The 20405-nt window shown below is 37.5% G+C and overlaps 1 protein-coding gene across 2 annotated transcripts in view; it reads right to left on the reverse strand.

Annotated features, from left to right (window-relative positions):
* Positions 1–20405, reverse strand: part of gpc3 (glypican 3) — a 243844-nt gene that overhangs the window by 40071 nt on the left and 183368 nt on the right. For both annotated transcript variants that reach the window (XM_002932619.5, XM_031891329.1), the window contains one exon: positions 17619–17775. In XM_002932619.5, coding sequence (XP_002932665.3) covers positions 17619–17775 — 157 coding nt within the window. The remainder of the gene's footprint in view (positions 1–17618; positions 17776–20405) is intronic.

Consider the following 20405-nt stretch of genomic DNA (forward strand, 5'->3'; position numbering starts at 1 on the left):
CAGCTCAGAAACACACCAAGCCTAAGTAGTGTCATTGACAATCAAAACATGGCCTAACTATACAGAACACAGGGAACTGCTGGTGAGCTGCTGAACTGATATTGTAGGGTTGATATAGTTTATAATACTGATATAGTAGGGCTGATATAGCATGTCCAGTATATTAAATATACAACTTTGATCTATAGTGGTTACTTAGATAAGTTCTGCAACTGGACAGGTTTACATGCAGCAGTGGCCAAGCTGCAGGACCATGGGTTCTAGTGAAGAGTTTTGTGTAGGGTTCATTGTTGTAGCCCCCATTTGTCACCAATCATCTCTGTTACACCGGTTTCTTTATCTCTAACTCTGCCCTTGTGCTGCCCTCTTCTCATGGGGCCCTGGTGCAACAGTGGCCTCTTCACCCCCTCCATTTGCACCCATGGGATTTGTACAGTTTCAAAAAAGAATATCTTTTTTTCCCGAGGATAAATACAGAAGGACAAAAACAACACATGATCTTTCTAGAAGTTGTTTGATTTAACAGAACTGTTGGAAAAAAGACAGTACATTCCTAAGAAAGAAATCACGCCTGGTCACATTGTTTTTGAATGTGGTAATTGATAGCATATGTTACAAAGCACATATAACATGAGATGTAAGAATGGGAAATTAAAGAAAACTAATGTTTATGTAATGATGGAAGAAAAAAAAAAGGTTTCATATTCCGACCAAACCTAAAAGCTTACCGGGTTTGAACAATATTTCATTGGACAAGTACAATAAAAAATAGAATTATCATTACACTAGAGAATGGGTGAGGGGAGCTGAAACTGCTACACATTTACAGCTGACAATATATGAATGAGCTTAACAATTAGTCTTTATAGATAAAAACATTTTTCTGAAGAACAATGTGGTATAGGGCCATTGGGACAGGTCATGCAATGGACAAGTGTCTGATTAGGTCACTGAAGGAGTACTAGTGGTCAGTGGCCGATTAAAGATGCCAGTGGGCCCAGGGCCAAGATCTCTACAGCCATCTCAATAAATAAAAGTATAGGTAATATTGTAGTAAGTAATAGTGTAAGCTTAAAGCAGATGAACTAGGATATGTAAGGCAGGCAATGAAGAGGTGGTCAGTGTTTACTAAAGCAAAATTGAGGTCCTGGTGCACCTTCCTGCACTTCCAACTAATGGCCATGGGAGCAGATAAACCATAATTATAAAACGGAAAAATAAAATGTGAAAAATTCAGGTCTGAGAGTTGGCCCCCTGTTCTAGTGGGCCCTGGGCAAATGCTTCTTTTGCCCATTTAGTAAAACAGCACTGCTAGTGGTAGCTGCAGAACATAGTGGCACAGAGCCCTTTCTTCCTTCTGCATTGTGCAATGAATGAACACTGGGGGGTCTACGCAATGCAAAAATACAGTGCACGTGTTGAGAACAAATCAGTCATAAACCCTTATGGATGCAACATATGTAAGCTTAAATGTGAAAAATACTATGAACATTTTGTCCATTTCATCAGCCATACAGAATAGAGGAACCTGCTGTATAACCATTATCTGTAATGCAATGAAGGCATTGACATAGTGCAGCATCTGTTATTTGGATAGTATGGGTCAGGGTTTGCTTCTTGTTTTTCTTTTTTTGTTTAATTTTTGTTTAAACAGCATGCACAGCAAATGCAGCTTGCCGGTTGGTTGCTAAGGGGAGTTGACCTATAAACATTGCACTGGTCCACTAAAGCAGGAGCATGCTATTTCCCCATGGCTGGCTCCATGTTTGTTGTCAGCAGTTGCCAGGATTATATGCAGAAAGGGCATCAGGAAGTTGTACAGCCCCCAAAAGGAGGCTGGGGGTGAAAAGCCTAGCAGAACAAGCCTGTAGGAGTAGGGTAAAGATGTCTAAGGGACCAGAGAGTGGGAAAGGTCCACCCAAAACAACCCTTTGGAGATCTGTCCTATACCTGAAGAGACCAAAATCCTGTGTGAAATCATGACTGAAAAGTGCTTCCCCCACCAGAATGCACTTAAAGGGGCTAGTTGTACTGGTTTCTATAAGTGCTGGAGAATACCAGAAGATAACTGTGGAGGACTATTAATCAAAAGAAGCACTGAAAGATCTTAAATACTGCATGGGACTGTGGTTACCATTATTATTGGTATTTCTAGTAATGGGAACACAAACATTAGTGTTTCTAGTAATGGGAACACTCGTAGTTGTATTTCTAGTAGTGGGAACACTCGTAGTTGTATTTCTAGTAGTGGGAACACTTGCAGTTGTATTTCTAGTAGTGGGAACACTCGTAGTTGTATTTCTAGTAGTGGGAACACTTGTAGTTGTATTTCTAGTAGTGGGAACACTTGCAGTTGTATTTCTAGTAGTGGGAACACTTGTAGTTGTATTTCTAGTAGTGGGAACACTTGCAGTTGTATTTCTAGTAGTGGGAACACTCGTAGTTGTATTTCTAGTAGTGGGAACACTTGTAGTTGTATTTCTAGTAGTGGGAACACTTGCAGTTGTATTTCTAGTAGTGGGAACACTTGTAGTTGTATTTCTAGTAGTGGGAACACTCGTAGTTGTATTTCTAGTAGTGGGAACACTTGCAGTTGTATTTCTAGTAGTGGGAACACTTGTAGTTGTATTTCTAGTATTGGGAACACTCGCAGTTGTATTTCTAGTAGTGGGAACACTCACAGTTGTATTTCTAGTAGAGGGAACACATACAGTTGTATTTCTAGTAGTGGGAACACTTGCAGTTGTATTTCTAGTAGTGGGAACACTCACAGTTGTATTTCTAGTAGTGGGAACACTAGCAGCAATTTCTAGTAGTGGGAACACTCACAGTTGTATTTCTAGTAGAGGGAACACATACAGTTGTATTTCTAGTAGTGGGAACACTAGCAGCTATTTCTAGTAGTGGGAACACTCACAGTTGTATTTCTAGTAGAGGGAACACAGACAGTTGTATTTCTAGTAGTGGTAAGACTCGCAGTTGTATTTCTAGTAGAGGGAACACAGACAGTTGTATTTCTAGTAGTGGGAACACTAGCAGTTATTTTTAGTAGTAGGAACACCCAGAGTTGTATTTCTAGTAGTGGGAACACTCACAATGGTATTTCTAGTAAAGGGAACACACACAGTTGTATTTCTAGTAGTGGGAACACTAGCAGCTATTTCTAGTAGTGGGAACACTCAGAGTTGTATTTCTAGTAGTGGGAACACTCACAATTGTATCTCTAGTAGTGGAAACACACACACTTGTATTGCTAGTAGTAGGAACACTTGCAGTTGTATTTTTAGTGGTGAGAACATTTGTAGTTGTATTTCTAGATAACAATAGGTGAAGAGACCACAATACAGGGTACCAGGTACCCAACTGCTCCCCATGCAACCACATAGTAACTCAAGTTTGTCCTTTGCCAAAGCTGGCAAAGCTAAGCACCAGAGTAGGAGTGTAATACTCTCAGGCACAGTGTTGATAGTACTGCAGTTCTATTAAAGGAAACCAGTCACCCAGACATAAAAACCTCCATAATAAATCCTTTTCAAACTAAACATGAAACCTTTTTTTCATTAAAACATCCATATCTATGAAAAATCTCAGCTGTCAATCATATTTCCCAATCACGATAGCTTTCCATTCAGCACTTCCTAGATGTAACTGCACTCCTCACATTCCAAGAATAGGATTTGAATTTACATAGGGTCATAAGTCAGTGAAGTGAAATTGGGAAATGTGCTTCATTAGCAATGGCACAGTAAGAGTATCAAGGGCCCCAAGTAAAAGAAAATATTGTTATTCCAATCATTTTGTCTCCCTACCACAGAGCTACGTGGGCATTTAATTGCCCTGTCTGCTAATACCCTAAAGATTAATTCTTTCAGTTGTTCACCCAAGTCACACATTACCATTAGTGTCTTTGGTCTCAATTACCCCCCCCCCCCCCCCATATATCTGACTTATCCAAGTAAAGTTCAGATCCATCAAAACATTTTCCCCACTGAGGACACAGGTGCAGATTTAAACAAAGCCAATATGCAGCATATTGGGACGAAGGCTCTTGAAAGCACTGCTGACCTATATTTAAACTTGCACCATTTCATATAACAGCAACTACTAAACAATATTCCTTTTTCCGCATGTAATGACTTCTAAGAGAGGGTGATGACAAGGCTGTATCAGTTTCTGCTGTCAGTTGCTTCCAGTTAAAGGCATATATCTTTGAGATGATGTTAAAATACTACTTTTCATTTTACATCTTTTAAACAGATCCCTGAGAGACAATGGGTGGAGTTTAAATAAATAGCACCCTGGGTGGAGTTTAAACACTAAAACATTAGAGAGGCATAGCATTAGGCAAAAGTGAAGTGCCTAGATTAGGAATGTTCAGAGACAAACGTGAGCTCTAAAAGCAAATGTAATGCCAGAGATCCAGTACCAGCTGTGGGCTGATGTCTATATGAGAATTATAACTCAACATGGTAATTTTGCCCTGATGCTGCACACAGACTGCTGATACAGATAAATAGTCTGAAATAAATGACAGACATGCAAAATAGGGCCCATTTCCCCCTAATCTCAATAAATGTGAAATATTTCTCATTCTAATCAATGGTAATTTCAAACTGCCCTGTCCTTGGCTATGCAATCGTTTTCCAGATCAGAAGCAGGTGCAGGCTGGCAAAAATGGGGCTTTGTATTAGTGTTACTGAAGAACGCATATTCAGAATGCCTCCGCTAAAGTCGATTTCAGACAAAAATCCTGCTTTATCTCAGGCAAATATATTGCTTGCCTTCCTGAGATTAAAGAGATTTAGGGCAACCTTTGTTCCTCAAAGTATGAATATAAACCCACTCTATATTTGGCTCGCAGTTTAGGTCTTAGGGAACAAGTAGGGCGCTATTTAGAAAATACCACAGTCTGTGTTTGGCTTGTACAGGCAGGGCAGCTATGCAACAAGGAGACGATATCCACAACTGTGGCCTGTAAGTGTCTGGATGTGCAGTCCTGCAAAGATAATTGTAATGACTGATGGGATCCTTACTTGTTTGCTTTAAACAGGAGTTTGTAACAGACTCCCAGCTGCAGTTTAGCTGACAGCTAAATAGATAAAGAAGCAAGGCAACTATTTACCTAACAGCTCTGCCTGCAGGGCTTGCCTCTAGTTCTCTCAGCTATCATATGTTCCTATATAAGGATGCATTTCAGAATGTGCAATAAAAACATATACAAGCACACATTACAGTTTTTTTTATTATCAAATTTTGATAAATATAAAAAGAAACTGCTAGTGGCAGGAAGTAATTTAAACAAAAGCCTGACATAGGATTCACCTAGACATTTATGATATGCTACAATTTTCAAACAAGAACTAAGGATTTTAATAGAAATGTGTTCTACCTATAGTTGAAGCTCTTACTTATTGTTATACAGGTATGGGACCCATTATCCAGAATGCTCGGGACCAAGGGTATTCCGGATATGGGGTCTTTCCGTAATTTGGATCTCAGTACCTTAAGTCTACTAAAAAATCAATAAAACATTAATTAAACCCAATAGGATTGTTTTGCATCCAATAAGGATTAAATTATATCTTAGTTGGGATCAATTAAAAGGTTCTGTTTTATTTCTACATAGAAAAAGGAAATCAGTTTTAAAATTCTGAATTATTTGATTAAAATGTAGTCTATGGGAGACGGGCTTTCCGTAATTCGGAGCTTTCTGGATAACGGGTTTCCGGATAAGGGGTCTGATACCTGTACTTGTTGTTTTACCAGTTTAGTATAGAATAGTACATTGGAGTGAAAAGGAAGGAAGAAGGAAGGAGGAAGCATGGATCATGCCTATAGGCTTGTACAACAGCTCTTATAATGAAATACTTCAGTTCTAGCCTGAGTCTATCAGGTCTTTAACTACTTTATTTAATTTATGACTTTTGTTGCTGTTCACCACTTTCCCAGATGCTTAAGTTTATAGGTTGATTGGGCTGTATATACTGACTGAAACTGAATTTTTTTTTAATGTGAATATTTTTGTATCCCTTGCCAACTATTTAGTGTATTTCCCGAATTTGCTGGGAAATGAACCATTGCCAATATTTAGAATATGGAAATAACTTGTAATAACAGAGGATGAGACATTAAAAAGAGGCTTCTAAGTACACATTTCTCCCAATTTCATTTATCATTAAAATATAATCCATAGAGGGTAGCAGTATTAACAAATGACTTTTCACTTACTTATACTTTAGGACTCTGGGGCATTAAATGGAATGAAATAAAAAGTAAATATGTACATGTAACAAGTAGATTTGTGAAATGTATCGCAGTATATGTGTTTTTAGGATTGGATACTTGATTTTCCAGATATACAAATAAAAGTAGACTGTATGTATAGATGTGTAGTACGTAACTAACAATAAGCATAGTCACCATAGGCGGAGGGTGACTTTTTTGTTTGGGGAGGCTAAAGATGGGCCATACATAGACTGACCTACAGCTAATGTGACACTTAGTGGATTCGCTGCTGGTGTAAAAAATTAACCTCCCAACTACCTCTTGCGGTTCCCACTGACTTCCAAGGATTCTGTACAAAAGTGCGGAGGGGAGTGCTTTTTTTTACCCTAAAATGCTTAGGATGTAAAAGTATTCATACGTGCACTTCTGTGAGGGGATCTGCAAATATTTGTGTTTGTGATCAGTTAGCTTAAAGGGGTAGTTCACCTTTAAATTCACTTTTAATATAATGTAGACTGATATTCTGAGACAATTTACAATTGGCCCTCTTTTATTTTTAATGGTTTTTCAGTTATTTAGCTTTTTGTTCAGCAGCTCTCCATTTGGTATTTCAGCAGCTATCTGGTTGCTAGGGTCTTATTTATACAAGAGATGGGAATATGAATAGTTAAGGGGTCTACATGGAAATATAAGTAATAAAAAATTATAATAATAATAATAAAATTGTAGCCTCACAGATCAATATTTTTTGGCCCCCATTTGAAATCTGGAAAGAGGCAGAAGAGAAAGGCAAAATATTCAAAAAAATTAATTAGGAAGACCAATTGCAAAGTTGCTAGGAATAGGCCATTTTATAACATACTAAAAGTTAACTTAAACGTGAACCACACCTTTAGATGTGTTTACGTTAGTTTTATAGCAAGAAAGGCAATGGGTACTGACACCCCAGGCACATTATATACAGTGAGACACAGTCTGTATTTTCAAAACCAGCACATTATATGCAGTGAGAAGCAGTGGGTACTGACGGCAGATATTCAGGCCCTGGCACTATAACGGATATACAACATTGGCTCCACTGTAACTAACTAGTAATGAACAAAACAATGACAAAAATTTAGAAAAAAAATAGTAAGTGCAAAAAACAACAAAAAATATATAAACACACAATGAGCTTTTTCAGGGGGAAAGAGTTAACTTACCATCCATCTATTAGGGTAGGTGATAGATTATAAATTATTATAGATGTCAGGTCAGGCAAAAAACAATTTAATGTCAGCTAGTGATTCAGCCTTTAGAACTGTATAGTGCCTGTGGGAGTGGGATGAAATCTGCAGCAAAAGTTGAGAGTTGGTTCTTAGGTAAAGTTTACAGCCTGCAGATTCTTCTTTTTAGTCTTCATTTCTGCACTGCCTTCAGTTTGTAATATCTCCCGAGCCCTGACTGGTCAATTTTACTGTCTGTCAAGAAAGCTGTGCTCTGATTGGAGAATCCACAAGAAGAAAGATCCAATGAATAGATTTCCAGGACAGTGCAGAAACGGAGTAAGAAACTGAGTTTTTTGTTTTGTTTTTTTTAATGTGCCAAGCAGGTTTGGGGAGGCTTAGCCTCCCCTAGCCTTATTGAAAATTTGCCTATGATTGTCACGGTTAATTGGACTTCATATGTGTAGATTTATTATTGCTCAGAGAAAAGATGGTTTGAGGTGAGGTAAAGAGACATTTAAGTACAATATATGGGAAATAGCGTTAAACTTGTAAGAATACATTTATTTAGTATATATCTGTTACAGAGGGGCATTTAATGCTTTAAGATCTTTCTTAAAGGGGATCTAAAGGCAAAAAATAAGAGTCTACTTTTAGGTTCTCCATTTAAAAAGAAAACAAGCTTCATTATACTTTCATTAAAAGAGAGCTAGAGCCTAACTCAAGAATAAGTCAGAAATGTTGTACATTATGGGGCAGATTTATCAAAACACGACTTGGAATCCCGAATGGGAAAAATTCAGATTGGAAACGAAAATTTCCGAAGATCGCAAATATCACGAAAATGCTTCCGAAAAAATCGTATTTGTCACGATAATATCGTATTGGCGATCCGAAAGTCACGAAATTTTCATACCGAACGATTGTAAACAGCGGCAAAACCGATCCGATTTTTTCACGCTAAAAATAAGAAAAAATCGCTCAAGGTACGGAAAAGTCGCGCAAGGTACGAAAAAGGAAATACGACTGGACCGATCGAGGGAATAGTCAGAACGTTCATGGATAAGTAAATGTGCCCCTATGTTTTGGGCTTCTATACCAGCCCAACCCTTTAGCAGGGAAGATCTGTGCCCCAAAGATGCCTTATAACACTCACCAGCACACCATGGCCTTGCCACGTATGTTCCACCTAGTATTTAATGAGGGATCTACACCCTCCACTGTAATCCAAAATATTGGCACGACAGGGCTGTTTAAGCGGAATAAAGTTAAGTGCAAACCATGTAATGTTTTGGGTTGATTGTTGCTGCTATTGCGATGTTGAGACTTTAGGCTGGTGCAGTAAGTTCAGTATATAAAATATTTAATACAAAACATTTTTAGCCATATTCATGGCTCATGGTTTCTCACTAATGCTAACCTCATTGAAAAATGTTGCTTCCTTTTCTGTTTAATCATACATTATTTATATCATTCCCTATCCCAGTGGAGCTTATAATATAAGGTCCCTATTACAGTCATACAACCCACACACTAAGGTTACTTTTATCAAAAGCAAGTAAAGCTTTTTGTATGTTTGAGGAACCAGAGAGGAAACTGACACAGGTACATAGAAAACATACAACATTATGGCCCAACCGAACTCAGGGCCACAGTGCTGCAAAGCAGCAATTCTTTCCACTGAACATCTGTTAACAAGTCAACCAATGCTACCGTGTTTGCCACAGCACTTTAGAAATAGCAGAATGGCATAGAAGGTTGGAGGGCACATCTCACTCCACTTTCTTTCCAGCAATCTTTTCCAGGAGCACTTGCAGTTGGAGCTGATCTAGGATCAAGTTGGATTTTGTTGCCCTGGCTCCTATTCATTGATCACCTCTGTGGTGCCTTGGACAGGATGGGGCCAGAAATGATCGCTGACAATCTTCTGCATTTGGTGCACAAGGATGGGGGAATGGGAGCCATTTTTTGGAGCCTTGGTAATGCAGTTGGGGAGAGTTGCCACTATTGTTTAAAAATGGGTTTATCTTGCCTTGAAAGTAATTTGCAATTGGCTCAAAGGCAGTGGTAATGAATGTTATTTTGTGCATTGTACTGCCACAGTGAAATGAGGAAGGTAATGCATGCAGAGAGTGATATTAAATCCAACCATGTAAAACCCATATTAGCACATGTAGTTTGCAATCCTCCAATACAGGGGACTGAGAGAATGAGTTTATCTTACTTCATCTTAAATCCCTCAGCCCCAAAGCTATCCATGACATCTGTTTAGAATACTAAAATCTTTTTTTCTTGTGTGTATGATGGAAGCAAAACCAGGTATTTCAAGTATGCTACACTGTAATTATTACATTCTTTAGACAAGGTCTATCAATCAGCTCCACAGCACCACAAGCATTACTGAAAGATAAGCCATCCTTAGAGAAAGGAGAGGGTCCGTGAACAGAAATCAGTCATCAGACTGTATTATAAAATTATACAAACCCCACATTGTAAGCTTTCTGAAAGAAAACAATGGGCCGGGTTGGCTGTAAGCTTTATCTTGACAAGCCCTGAGCACAAGCCACCTGGTCCACTTACACTGGATATAGTCCTCTACGTGTCGGAATGCTTCCTTGTTTTCCATTTTTTATCTCCTATAATTTGTGGATGGAAATGTTTATCACGTTAATCAATGAGTGAGACGACAGATGACTTGTTGTTAAGTACCTAATACTGTCTTGTTAATTTGTAAGGAACTCGGCTTCTTTTTCTTATTTATCCAAAAACTTGAAATAATGTGAAATAATCTCTCTTGGCAAAATCTTTGTTAAATAATATTTTGTATTGTAATTCATAATGTCAAAATATTAAATTATAAGCTTCAAAATAATGAGCACAAGGCAATAATGCTAAACTACAGAAGTTCAATAACAGCCCTTTGCTTATTCCTATATATTAGTCTCTGCTATGACACATTTCTGTAAGCAGCAAACGGAAAGGCAAATTGACACTTCAGATTCATTTTAATGGACGTAACAAGCGACCAAATTGCTAAAATTTTCAATCTTACTTGATAACATTCATAAATATTTATTTCACTGTTTCCTTGCTATGCAGAACTGTGTTCAACATTAGCCATTAAATAAAATACCAGATGCAGCTTCCTGTTTAGTGGCACAGGAACTGTAAAGCAAAATAATGTAATGTAACATAGTAACATAGTAAGTTGGGTTGAAAAAAGACATACGTCCATCAAGTTCAACCATAATGCCTATATATAACCTGCCTAACTACTAGTTGATCCAGAGGAAGGCAAAAAACCCCATCTGAAGCCTCTCTAATTTGCCCCAGAGGGGAAAAAATTCCTTCCTGACTCCAAGATGGCAATCGGACCAGTCCCTGGATCAACTAGTACTAAGAGCTATCTCCCATAACCCTGTATTCCCTCACTTGCTAAGAATCTATCCAGCCCCTTCTTAAAGTTATATAATGTATCAGCCAGTACGACTGATTCGGGGAGGGAATTCCAGAACCTCACAGCTCTCACTGTAAAATATCCTTTCCGAATGTTTAAATGGAACCTCCCTTCTTCTAAACGGAGTGGGTGCCCTCGTGTCCGTTGGAAGGACCTACTGGTAAATAAAACATTAGAAAGGTTATTATATGATCCCTTTATATATTTATACATAGTTATCATGTCACCTCTTAAGCGCCTCTTCTCCAGTGTAAACAGACCCAACTTGGCCAGTCTTTCTTCATAACCGAGACTTTCCATACCCTTTACCAGCTTAGTTGCCCTTCTCTGGACCCTCTCTAACTCAGTAATGTCCCGTTTGAGCACTGGAGACCAAAACTGAACAGCATATTCTAGATGGGGCCTTACCAGTGCTCTGTAAAGGGGAAGAATAACCCCCTCCTCCCGTGAATCTATACCCCTTTTAATACAGCTCAAAACCTTGTTTGCCCTTGCAGCTGCTGCCTGGTATTGCTTGCTACAGCCAAGTTTATTATCTACAAGGACTCCAAGGTCCTTCTCCATTATGGATTTGCCTAGTGCAGTCCCATTAAGGGTATAAGTGGCTGCATATTTTTACATCCCAGGTGTATGACCTTACATATATCCACATTAAATCTCATCTGCCACTTAGCTGCCCAGATTGCCAGTTGGTCAAGATCCTGCTGCAGGGATGTCACATCCTGGATAGAATTGACTGGTCTGCAGAGTTTTGTGTCATCTGCAAACACGGATACATTACTCATAATACCCTCCCCTAAGTCATTTATGAACAAATTAAACAAAAGTGGACCCAGTACAGAACCCTGAGGGACCCCACTGAGGACCTTATTCCAAGTAGAGAATGTACCATTAACAACCACCCTCTGTACCCGATCCTGTAGCCAGTTTTCTATCCATGTGCAAACGACTTCACTAAGACCAATAGACCTTAGCTTAGAAAGCAGTCGTTTGTGGGGAACGGTATCAAATGCTTTGGCAAAATCCAAATAGATTATATCTACTGCCCACTGTCCAGCTTCTTACTTACCTCATCATAAAAAGCAATTAAATTGGTCTGACATGACCTGTCCTTCATAAAGCCATGCTGATTACTGCTCATAACGGCATTCTCCACTACATAATTTTGAATGTGATCCCTTAACAAGCCTTCAAATAACTTGCCCACCACGGATGTCAAACTTACAGGCCTATAATTGCCAGGCTGAGATCTTACTCCCTTTTTAAATATGGGAATGACATTCGCCTTCTTCCAATCCCTAGGTACCATACCTGATGAAAGAGAGTCTGAGAATATCAGAAACAAGGGCCACTGCAATTCTGCCCCTAGCTCTCTCAGTACCCGAGGGTGTATTCCATCTGGCCCAGGTGCCTTGTTTACATTTATCATGTATAACCCTTTAAGCACCATATCCTGTGCCAACCACTGTGTAGTTGGAGCTGAGGCAACAGTGCAGCTATTGGGTGGGACTTGGCCCACTGGCTCCTCTACTGTATACACAGAAGAAAAGAACTGGTTAAGCACATCTGCCTTTTCTGTATCCGCTGTAACCATATTGTTATTATAACTCAATGGGGCCACACCCTCAACCTGCATCTTTTTACTATTAATATACTTAAAAAACTTTTTGGGGTTAGTCTTGGCCTCGGCCGCGATGCGCTCCTCATTTTCTATCTTTGCCTTCCGGATTGCTGTTTTACAACACTTGTTATAGTGTTTATAATCATTAAACGCATCTACTGTCCCCTCTGACTTATATTTCTTAAAAGCTTTCCTTTTTCTCCCTATTAACTTCTTTACCTCAGAGTTAAGCCACATAGGGTGATTCTTAACACTTCTACTTTTTCTTTTTCTAACAATATATTAGGGAGTATATACTGGTTTGTAAATACATGTTTGCAAATGTTAATTGACTTATTGCAAACTCACTCCCATGTCAAAATCTAGCCCCAAAAATTCCATGTGCACACATCTTAATCCAAGTAAAAGAATGGCATTGTGATTCCCAATCACAGTATTACAAAGTGAAACTTAAAACTGAAATACTTCATTTCATCACTCAGACTCATGTATGCTAATTTCAGTATACAGGTATAGGATCAGATATCGAAAAACCCGTTATCCAGAAAGATCCGAATTACGGAAAGGCCCTCTCCCATAGACTCCATTATAATCAAATAATTCAAATTCTTAAATATAATTTTCCTTTTTCTCTTAACTAAGATTTAATTGATCTTTATTTGTGGCAAAAAATCCTATTGGGTTTATTTCATGTTTGAATAATTTTTTTGTAGACTTCAAGTATAGAGATCCAATTTGCGGTTATCCGGAAAGCTCCAGGTCCTAGGCTTTCTGGATTATGGGTCCCATACCTGTACAACTTTTTAAGTATATTACTATAGAACTTGCGTAGGTTACAAGGTGGTGGAGGTGGTAGCATAATTAGATCACAGAATTTGAATACACTGCAAAAATACATAATAGTGTGAGCCATACTGTTGAGCAAGAAAAGCAGCTAGAAAAGGTGTTGAGGCTGCAACCATGCTTTTTCAGCTTTACTCACATACCAACCTAGGCATCCTAGGAGCCCAGAAAGTAGCATCAAACTTGAAGTAAAAAAAAAATTTATAATAACAATTAAGCATAGAAATTGGGGGATCTCCAGGTGGGCTTGGTAGCAAAGGGTTAGGCTCCCAGGAAATGTAGTGTTAGGGACCTCCATCCTAGCGTGTGCTAATGCCACACCTCGACAGAAAATGGTTGAATATATATATTTATATATATAAAACAGTCCACACGACAGCACCACACTCCAAAATCCGCTGCTCTGCAGCTGCCCCTGTGCACGGCATATCATATAAATATCAAAATAAAACAGCCAGCACCAAGGGTCTTTGTGTTTCAAAAAATCTCTTGTGTATTATAATTGCATGTACAACCGAAACGTCGGTTGTACATGCAATTATAATACACAAGAGCTGTTTTATTTTGATATTTATATATATATATATATATTTTTTTTTTTTAGCTTGCCATAGCATCAAAAATTTTACTCAAAACAAAATCTACTCAGAGTAGATGCTTCTGCAGAACCAAGAAGTTCTTGCTTGTTTGGAAATAATTCTTTGAAGGCTTTAATGTTTCCTACTACAGCTCATTTACTAAAAGACCAGTGCAAGCTATCACTTCAAGCAGCATAATATATCACAAAGAGAAACAGTTGTGTTGTTTAAAGCTTTTGTAAGAGCAATAAACAGTCATCGGAGGTTACACAGGTCAGACACAAGAATATCATGAACAAATCAAGTGATGTGGGAAAATGTAATGCACAATCTTCTGCTCTGTGATAATACCTTGATTAATTGTTTGCATTAGATTGTATCCAGTATTTATTTAAATATGAACATGGAACTTCTTTATAATGACATCCCTATTAATCTGTCTTTTTTTGGGGAAGGGTTGCAGATTGCAGAGAGCTTGTCCCATATCTAGGATTGCTCAATAATGTGTTACAGATGGGGCACAATAAGTATACAATGCAAAAAGGGTTTTCCTCACTCTGCTGTAGTAAGAGAATAATGAATTCATTATCATATACAACCCACTAACATATGTTTATAGTAAGTTGCAAGCTTTTAGAATTTACAACTATGTTTAAATCATTAAAATGTACCCTGTCCACAATGTTTTACTGGGTCATAACAACTTGGACTCCAAAGTTCAACTTGATACAGCAGAAGATAAATTAAACCTTTAAGACTTTAAAAGTGCATCTGAAAACATTTTGAGATGCATGTTATTTGTAACTGTGCCACTCAATCCTGAAGGTACTCAGAAACATGTACATCCAATGCTACAATCTGCAGGAGGAAATAGAAAATTATACCTGAAAGTTGCAATATACAAATTGATGTTAGCATCCATGAGATCTTGGAGGAAGCTGCCATGACAGTTCTTTGTATGTACACCTCCGCTTGAGTTCTGGCTGGGTCCATAGTTACTCAATTTGCTTGAATAATATATTGAGGTGCAAGTACTTTAGCCTCATTTGTCAGTTTGTATAACACAGGGTTGCTGAGCCAAAGCACTGGGACAACCTCAAACACTAAAGTCTAAACTGGTAAGCTGCTATTTATAATTCATGTTGAAGCACTTGGAAAGACAGGCTTAAATTAAAATATGAAAAGTAGTTGTTAGTAGTTCGATAACAATGAATACTATTGTTTACTATTGCCTATTGTTTTAATCATGAAAAATGTATGGCTCTTTGACTATAGAGGCAACCAATTGTATGTTTCCTTGGTGATTACCACAGTCTACTACTTATTTTAAGATGGAGTCTTACCTCTTCTGTGGAATCAATGTATTCACAATTGTTAACTAATTCATAAAAAAAAACATTGTGTTGTCCTTTTGAGCTTTCAGCGCAAAATTGATTGTACACTTTCACCGACAACCAAATCAAGTTTCAGACCTACTAAAGTTAGTCAGCAAATTTTGACCACTGTAAAGCTGAAAGAATGATGTTATTTTAAAAATAATTCTGCCTAGGACAAATTATAGGAATGGCATGGACAGAATTTATTAAAAAGTGTCAGTATTTGTTTAAAGGGGCATTTTTTAACATTGGTTCAATGAATAGGGCTGACAATTAACGTTTGTCTATTGTTTTAATTAAGAAATATCTATTTTTTTTTTTTTTTTATTTCTGGCACTAAACAAGAAAATTAAACCACTTTGGCACTTCCTTCACTTCCTGGTCCTGCAGAGCAAAAGAATGTTGATAAAACAAATTACCTGTCCATTAAGAAGTCCTCTGATAATGAGCTGCTCAAAGGCTGCTGCTTAGAGAAGGGAGGGGTTTGTTTGTATGTTTAAAGGTAGATAAAGAACGCTAAACAAATTGCCCTGTTTGTAAAGTGAAGAGGGAGGATGTCCAGTGAAAACCTTTAGGCTAATGCCACATGGGGCTAATTCTGGGCCTGCAGATTAACGCAAACCAGGAATCAACCCCTACACTACCATGAGGTGGAATCTGCTTAATGTGCCCACAACTGTGCCAACGCAATGGCTCCAGGTATAGGCACAGGAAAAAGGCTGATGCCAGCGTAGGCAAGATGTAGGCAGAATGTGTTTAAACACAAGTCCTGTTTATTGGTCTCATTTCACCATAGGTGTTTTTAGGTTATACTGTCCCTTTAATTAACATAATACTATATGACGTTTTATAAATGTCTTGAGATTATTAGATTTTATATATATATATATATATATATACAGTATATATAAGTTTCTAAATCAGTTTTTTCTCTTCTTTCACACAGGTGTTTTCTGTGAGAATTTGGGAGTTTAAACCTCACTGAACTCTGGATGCACAGATTAAAAAGCGAAAATAATTTGTGAATTTGATAAATCTGCTCGCTTTTAATATTCATTATGAACATTTTTCAGTGATTGTTGAAACATGGAAACTTGAATCTTCACTATTCAACAGTCCTAAAACATAAGCTATGAGGCCAAAACTATGTATCCAATTTATTGCACACAATTGTCTTTGGCATTGAATTATTCCCGACTATGATAAAAGGCAGAGGCAAATTAGTAAAATCTGTATGTTTTCTTAAGCAAAGCTCTGAGGATTTGGCTATGCTGTAAAACTGTCACTGAATTCTTAAATAACACAAACAAAATAAGAAAAACTAATGAAAAATGTTCATCAACGTAACATTATAAAGTGCTGCCCAGAGAGGGATGGTGCAACAGCTATTCCATAAAAGCAGCTCTAAGCATCCCCTTCCAGTAAAGCTAAGGTTTGTCTGTTCCTGCCCTAGCTTTCACATTTTTTTAGTGGAATCACCTGGCACACTTTATGACCCATGTCCATTACTATGAAGGTAATTTCAAATGTTTTTTACACTCAATGTCATACTATTCTTGAACATATTACTCCCTCAATTTAAGGCATTTCCAGTTCAGGACTTTTAGTTTACACAGGAAATATATACTAAAGGCATGGGATCCCTTATCCGGAAACCCAATATCTAGAAAGTTCCTAATTACGGAAAGGCCATCTTCCATAGACTCCATTTTAAGCAAATAATTCTAGTTCTTAAAAATTATTACCTTTTTCTCTATAATAATAAAACGGTACCTTGTACTTGATCCCAACTAAGATATAATTAATCCTTATTGGAGACAAAACAATCCTATTAGGTTTATTTAAATGATTTTTAGCAGACTTAAGTTGGAGATCCCATATCCGGAAAACCCCAGGTCCCGAGCATACTAGATAACAGGTCCCATACCTGTATAAGACATCCCTATTTAGCTCCAGAAATAACAAAAAAAATAGATTTTTTTTGTTATTAAAGCAATAGGCCAAATGTATGTTTAACACATGCCTTTTTCAGTGCATGAATGAGGGGCTATAGTGTCATTTTAAAGGGATAAAGATCTATAAAAGGCTATATAACTTCTATATAAAACTCCTAAACACATACTTTATTTTATCTACTGTTGTAGGAAGAAATGTCAGCCTATTTATGGTCTCATGTGTATGAACATGAAGTAGATGGGTACTCATGATATTGGCATCATCTGCTGTTCACATAGACTGGAACAAAAGCTTTAAATCAAACATCAGGCTTGAATTGATCCTATTGATGACTATATCATAATATGAATGTCTTACCTGGAATAAAACGCAGTTTGTTCCTAACCCTCAAGCTGTTTTTGCCAGATCCTCCATCACAATCATCTTCATCATCACAATCACCACTTTCTGCTTCTTCTTCCTCTGTGAATTTACCAAGGTATTTTTGTCGTTGTGATGACATTCCCTTTAAAAGCTGAAGACACATATGCAACAGTTATTTATCTGTACCATGTAATATAGATTAACCTAAAATGTCAGCTTAACCTAAAACCGGCTGTATATAGAAATCACATATGGCAATATAGTTACAGTTTAAAACAACAGCTTGAAAACATAGTGAATATGATGCCCATGCCTTTTATCATTCTAGCTCTAAAATATCTTTAAAATATCATTATGACGACATTAAGTCTTTCAACAGAAAACTGTTTTCTACTTCTGACAAGCAATAATACAGTATGCTTTAAATGTCTATGATCACTGGCACACAGTCCAGTCCTACAAGTAGCACTTTAATAATCACCTACTGTATGCAGGTAAACTAGCATGTTTTTTTGTCTGCCACTCCAAGTGCCAGTAAAATGCCCCATATGCCATTGCCCTAAGACTTTACTCATAACTGATCCAACTAACGTTACACTGTATTTAATATTATTTCCCTATCCAGTTTGACTTTACTATAGTACAGGTATAGGAACTATTATCTAGAATGCTTGGGACCAGGGATTTTCTGAATTACAAATATTTCCATAATTTCCATCACCATACCATTTGTCTGCTAAAAACCATTTAAGGGAAATCATTTTTGAAACACAGCTAGTTCAAAATATGTTTATTTTCCTCCTACTAAATCAAAGTCAAAAAGACAGCTAGACAGTCAATGGCAAGGGCTCTGTAGTCAACAGGAAAAATACTAGTGCTGAGAGCAAGCCTATATAGCAAACTTGGAGATCGACTCGATAGGGCTCACACACATATACATGCCATCTGAGTAGGCCAACACAGTTCATGTAACCTATTGAGTTATTAATTTATTATGCTTTTTGGACACTAAATAAGGACTATGCATCATGCGTTCATGCAGTTGATATGTAATTTCTGTAATTTTTTTATGGGGGTGGGAGAGTTACTAAACATTCTAAAAAACATTTTTTAGAACATTGACCATTTTTCAGTAATGTCATTGCAAATGTAAAAATATTTATATTTGTTTTAGTCCTGCTTCTATTGTAATAGACATAATAACTTCCCCTATCGTCAGTCCTAAAGGGCACCTTAGTGATGTTGGTGATTCTTGGTTTGGTTTGTGGGCTGGCATTTTATATTGAGATAACTCGTTGCTATTGCTGTATGTAGAGGGGATTATTGTTTCACAGCCACTTAGAACAGCTAGTCCAGGAAGTCTAAGATTAGAGACAGCATTTCATTATTAATAGTTTAATGGGTAAATGTCCCTTTATCTACAGTCTTCACCCATTAGATACATAAGTTAGACTCCATTTGTGTCCAACAGACACATATATAGACACTGAACCAATCATCCCTTTCTGTTATTATATGCATTTATTATATATAAGAGTTACTCCTTCAACATTGTCTTATTCAAAAATAATCTCCTTTGTTTTTCTTTTTCTTCCTTTAACATTCAATGTTGAACATGGGTTTAATCAAGAGAAAATAGTTTTGAGAATTGTTTTACTAACAAAATATAATATTTGTCCAAGACTAGAAAAACAAATCTTAAATTGTCATTAAATTATATCCTTGTGGGAAACTCCCCGCTGTGAGTTTGGAAGTGCTTACCACAACAAGATTTAAAGCGCTGAAAAAGAAAGGAAAAATCCTTTATCTTAATGATGGGTTTAGAGAATGGGTTTATTAAAAGCTGAGAAAATGTTTTTATTTACTGGGAAAATCTGAAATAACCAATGGAAACATAATTAAGGCTTTCCCATTAAAAAAAACAAAACATTTTGGTTTTGTCACTCATAGGCACAACTTGTTGCACTCCAAGATGTAAGTATACACAATTGAGGCCAACAAGGGTTGGGCCCGCTGGGTTTTTCCTGGTGTTCTGCTGGCCCAGTCTGATGAGATACTTTGACCGATGTGCTGCTCAGGAATCAAACATTAGCAGTCTACACCTCTTCCCATTTATTATTACCTCCCATAGGCATGTACCATGTGGAAACCAATCTGCCCGAGGAACACCCAGCACCAACAAATAGACCACCACAGAAAGGTCTAACTTAGGTAGTGTTTTACATGGTAGACAGATAGGGATCTCAGAGTTTTGCTTATGAACCTTTTTTCAACTATTCAGGAAGATCCTTGGGGGGGGAACAAGGAATCAAAATACACAAACATATATATTTTTACAATGCACAGCAAAAATCACCAGCACGTGTTATATCAGAGCTAGCTCTGTTCAATCAATTCATATAAGAACAATGCAGTTTTGGTCTCAATTACAAAAAAATGAGGAAGAAGCAATGTATGAAAAAGAGGCATTAAGCACATCATACACTGGCCATATCCAATTGGCTTTTTGTTTCCTAAGGCACAACTAAATCTAGGCACAGGAGTGGTGCATCATGCAAACCACACACAACTATGGTAGCACCTGGGGAATGAAAGGCATCTGTTATGGCAGTCACTAAGCAGAGGACTCCCTTTCTCCTGTATGAGCTATGATCTGTACCTTGAAATGAAGCTTTAATCCAGTATAAGGTACAGAGTACAGGTTGCACTTGCCTGTGGTACAGGAGCAAATTTGTCCTGTGTGGGCTTAATTCACCCTTACTGATCCATATCAGTAGTAAA

The sequence above is a fragment of the Xenopus tropicalis genome, chromosome 8 (genome assembly GCF_000004195.4).
Source record: "Xenopus tropicalis strain Nigerian chromosome 8, UCB_Xtro_10.0, whole genome shotgun sequence".
NCBI classification, from domain to species: domain Eukaryota; kingdom Metazoa; phylum Chordata; class Amphibia; order Anura; family Pipidae; genus Xenopus; species Xenopus tropicalis.